Genomic DNA, 5000 nt, shown 5'->3' with positions numbered 1-5000 from the left:
TAACACTACTATAAATAGTAACACATTAATGATGTCAGTATAAATAGTAACACTGAAGTATATAGTAACACTATTACATGTTGCTTGAATGTGCATTAATTAAAAGCAAATGTATTTTTATATTATTATTATTATTATTATTATTATTATTATTATTATTATTATAAAAACGAACCAAAAGAAGAAAAAATACTATACTATTAAAACCACAAGGATGTTATTATTATTATTATTATTATTTAGAGTGTATTTTACTCCTAACCGAGCTCTATCAGGCCTAGCTCTAGTGGGTCTTCCTGGGACTAAAGGTTACATTAATATCGTATCAGACTCTCAGATTGAAGGGAATGAGATAATACTGCAGGTACCTTTCATCCTCTCCCAGTGCCCCCTCGGCTACACTGACCCACCTGGAGCTGCTAGTATCAGTGAGGTAAGATGTTACTATATTTAGAACAGTAGTGTCGATATTATTCTAATGTTAGTAACACCAATGTTGTTTAAACTATTAATGCAGTGTTAGTGACTATAGTCTTTTAAATCTAAAAATAGATAAATTTTATTATAATGATACTGATACCTAAATCTATTTATAGTAACATTATTATGACGATAACTATATATAGATCTATTCTTTATTTTAAAAGGTACTGGATCTTATAAATGAAGAGTATCTGACGATACAGCGAATACCTTCCTCGCAGCCGCTGGCCTGTCAGTGCTACTCTCCTCTCTCCTTTGGTTCAGCTGCTCAGTTCTACCACCGCTCCTGTATTCTTGATTACACCGTTAAATTATCTAGCGCTTTGTGGGCGGGGCTCATACCAATTAACACCTCAGAGGTTAACGAGTTGGCAACGGTTTCTTGTCCTTCACCTAGTCCAGACTCTTTACTGATAGAGGATTCTTTGACGTCACTAATAAATTCGGAGAGAGAGAAACAATTATTAATCCTCGGACAGTCGGAAGACCCAAATGCAAACCCAGTTGATGTCATACCATACAATGGAGTGATAAGAGCTGGAGGGGGAGCCCCTGTACTCTGCTACTCTAATCACACTATCCAGGAGTTGGTTGACTTTAAATCCGATGGGGTTTTCAGCGTAGATTATTGTAGTTTGGGTTTTTGTAGAGGGAACTCAGAATCGGACTGGTATTTATCCGATGTTGATTATCCTTGTGTTGAGACTAGGGAAGGTGTCCTTTGTGGTCATTGTAAATCAGGTTTATCCCAAACTGTTACCACTACGGTAAGAATTTGATACATAATAATACATGTACATGCACAGTAAAAATATGAAGAAAATAAAGGTTTAAGGCATCAAAAATCTGTCATTATGCATTTTAATTTTTGTTGCGTTAAAGTTTCTTTATAATCAAGACGTTCTTAATAGTTGTTAAAATCATTATCTGAGGTTTAACTCACTCTATTTCTCTGCTTTATTTTTACATATTCATGTTCTTTTACATTTATTTTTGTAGGTGTGTAGGGATTGCTCCAGTCCCAGGTGGTATATACCATTATTAACAACACTCATTGGTGGCTTCCTACTGGTGGCTCTAGTGACTGCTTTTAATATTGGGGTCTCACCTATTTTTGATGTCCTCTTGTTCTTTGTACAGGTAAATGATGGAAGAATCACCTCAAACTTGCTACACAGCATAAGGACATCAATATGTATCAGAAAATGTAATAAAAATTAGGGGTGATTTCGGATCCATTTTTTGGAAAAAACCATGGGTCTTGGGTATTTTCAGAAAAAGTCTTGGGTATTTTTCAGATTTTGGCTACTTTTTAAAAATGGCCGTAACTCGAAAAATTGAAGTTGGAATCAACTCAAACTTTCTACACAGCATAAGTATATCAATATGTATCAGAAAATGTAATAAAAATTTGGGGTGATTTTGGAGCCATTTTTTGGAAAAAAAACCATGGGCTATAGCCTTGGGTATTTTTCAAATTTTGACTAATTTTTTAAAATGACCGTAACTAGAAAAATTGAAGTCGGAATCAGCTCAAACTTTCTACAGAGCTTAATTACATCAATATGTATCAGAAAATGTAATAAAAATGGGGGATGATTTCGGAGCCATTTTTAGGAAAAAACCATGGGCTATAATTATAATACCCAAGGCCCAAGGTTTTTGCTTTTTGACTTTTTATAAATGCTAAGTTATACATGCTCATAATATATATCATGCATATGCGTTAAGTAGAATTAATTACTGTTTAATGATGTTTCTATCTCTTCTCTATAGAGTGTTTATGTTGCTGTCAGTAATCAAACTGGCTATGAGAGCTTCCTCTCTATTTCAGTCTTCAATCTTGACTTTACACTCGACCAATGCATCACTTCTAATCTAGGAGCCCTCACCAGACTCCTCTTACAATATGCAACACCAATCTACATCCTCCTTTTCCTACTGACCATAATCTCACTGACAAAGATCAAAAGAGTTGCTAAATATCTTGGTCAGCACTCCATCCTCCATGCACTCTGGCTCCTGATACTAATATCATACTTGAACATAGCCAAGACTACTTTTGAGATAGTCCATTGTCAGAATATTGGTCCTCTGGATGACAGGAGATATGTATTAGTATATGATGCTTCAATACAGTGCTGGTCAGGTGGGCATCTTGCTTGGGCTCTGATAGCTGTTCTCCTAGCTGCTTTCTTTATACTGCCTTTTCCATTTTATGTCTGGCTGGCCACTCAATCTCATAAATTGAAGCCAGTCTCTGATGTATATACAAGCATATACAAAGATACTCATCGTAACTGGGTGGTCTGGAACCTCCTTTATAGGCTACTTATTGTCCTAGTTGGAGTTTTTGTAGTCAATTTCTTCTACAGACATTTCTCTCTGCTGTTGTCATTTGTCGTAGTCCTGGGTATATTCGTATTATTCAGACCTTATCATTCTCCTATTGATAACCTTTATGGAGGCTTTGTTGCTATCTGTCTAGTTATATTCTCTATTGTCACCGATCCATTTTCATCTGAGTATCTTGATCCACACAGAATAGTCAGTTGGTTGATAATGTCAATAGTATTGATTAGTGGTGGTTGTCTACTGATACTAGAAGGAGTTTTAAAATATTTGCGATACAAAGGAAAGTCGTATACTAAAGATGACGTGTTGAAGTCTTGCAAAGATCGTTTGCTTCTTGTAAAAGAGAAATTAAAGAAAAGAAGAAGTAGTTTATTGATAAATGCTTCAGTCAGTCCACCTGGTATAAGTTCAAAAGGTTACATGCCGTTTCGTGAGCCACTGATTGACAGTGAGCAGTATATACCATCAGAAAGTCAGAGGAATATTGAAAACTCGAGGAGCATTGAATTTGTTGAAAATGTTAAAGAGAAACATGTCATCACATCTAGTGTAGTCTCCCTCACTAACTCACTAGTGTGACAAATAATAGTTTAGGTAACAATTTATAATTATTTTTTGTGAATTTGGTGTGTGTTTTATTTCTTTTAATTTTGCAATAACGTATAGCTAGAAATTTCTGTGGCCCAAAATTTTTGTGAATTTGAAAAAATTCGCAAAAATTAAATCCTCAAAAATAAGTAAATTAAAAGGTGTGGATTTTAGTAATGTAAATTTTAGTGTAATTATAGTGAAGCACATGGCGTGTTCTTGGCACTGTTCCAGTACAATTTTAAGCAGAGTCAAAGAGTAATCCTATCTTGCCTAATATCCTGATAGAGCTTTGTGTCATCATCAACCATAGTTCTGGTAAGTAGTGAAGAGCAGCCATTGATCAGTAGTGTGATCAAGTGAATTCGCAAAAATAAAATCCGCAAAAGCCATTTTCTGGCAATTCGCAGAAATTTTGGGCCACAGAAATTTCTAGCTATACGGTAAGACATCAGGCTTGGCTGCCCGACTGAGATGGCCACTGGTGGATCAGGTTAGCTCTTGTGTCAGTATCAAGTGTTAGTGTTTGATTCACTTTATTTCACTTTACATTAGGAAGGGATACTAGATATGAAGGATTGTTACTATATGAGGAGAAAGGTTTAAATGAATATGTAGCAATATTTACTGTAACTAAAGATAGAGACACATTTTATGATGTAAGTATAATTATTATAATGAGGTATACTATGTACATGATGTGTATTAATGTGTTTATTTACAGTATAGGGACAGGAAGCACCCTAAGGCAGTTAAGGGAGGTTCTGTTATCTCCTTTACATTTGACCAGCAGCAAGACTCTACACTTACCTCAAGAGGTGATTATATTGAATTAAAGTTTGATACTCCACAAGCTAAGCCAACCACTGGATGGATTATTAAACCTCACACAGTACCTTGTAGAGTAAGTACTAGTCAGCCTACACTCAGACGGTACACTTCTCTAAACACCAGAAGTGTAGGAAATTGTATGGTTTCTATCATGTCAGAAGTGATAGCCATACTATTTTACTTATTTCTCTTACACAGATGATTGAGTAGTGCTGTAACTAGCACCATTAAAAGAGGAGAAGTTGCTTGTCATTAAGAAACAAGTTTGGTTTTCATGTGCAAAGTATAGGCAAAGATATGTCACCGTGAAAAAATTTTGTTTAATAAAGATTGTTTGACTTTGATTTTTGTACAATCATTCACAGAATACGTGGAACCTCTACAGTCTTTCCACTGACTTATGAAGGTCTAGTCTACATGTCCTGCTAGTTTCAATCTTAATGGAGAAGATATAGCTATAGAAAAAGAGCCTTAAACTCGGTCATAATCAGGCGGCCTAAAGTCCTTGATTTACAAGAGTTCTTATTTTACCAAAAACAGATAGAGCCAACTCTCCTCTTTTCTATTACCAAGAATGAGCTTTATCCATGCCTTTGCTTTGGAGATGCACCTTTACTTGCACAGCCACCATTTTCATTTCTAAAGGCCTTCATACATGAGGCAACTTGTTGCTAGCAACCCAGCAACATGTTGCCAAAAATAGAACATCTTTCTATTTCTGGCAACATGTTGCTTACAAGATC

The 5000-nt window shown here is 35.5% G+C and overlaps 2 protein-coding genes across 2 annotated transcripts in view; both read left to right on the top strand.

Moving 5' to 3' along the window:
• Positions 1–243: 243 nt before the first annotated feature.
• LOC109590225 (uncharacterized) lies at positions 244–3486 on the top strand (the record flags this gene model as incomplete). Its single annotated transcript, XM_020006145.1, has 4 exons — positions 244–433; positions 648–1250; positions 1483–1623; positions 2260–3486. Coding segments are annotated over 4 exons (2092 nt in total), but the record flags the coding sequence as incomplete, so codon positions are not given.
• Positions 3487–3582: 96 nt separating this feature from the next.
• LOC109590224 (uncharacterized) overlaps positions 3583–5000 on the top strand; it is a 2884-nt gene continuing 1466 nt past the window's right edge. Inside the window, exons 1-3 of the mRNA XM_020006144.1 lie at positions 3583–3919; positions 3982–4085; positions 4151–4330. Coding sequence (XP_019861703.1) covers positions 3901–3919; positions 3982–4085; positions 4151–4330 — 303 coding nt within the window. The 5' untranslated portion in view covers positions 3583–3900. The remainder of the gene's footprint in view (positions 3920–3981; positions 4086–4150; positions 4331–5000) is intronic.

The sequence above is a fragment of the Amphimedon queenslandica genome, unplaced genomic scaffold (assembly GCF_000090795.2).
Source record: "Amphimedon queenslandica unplaced genomic scaffold, v1.1 AMPQUscaffold_10326, whole genome shotgun sequence".
In the NCBI taxonomy this organism is placed as follows: domain Eukaryota; kingdom Metazoa; phylum Porifera; class Demospongiae; order Haplosclerida; family Niphatidae; genus Amphimedon; species Amphimedon queenslandica.
This window is presented reverse-complemented; position numbering and strand designations above follow the sequence as displayed.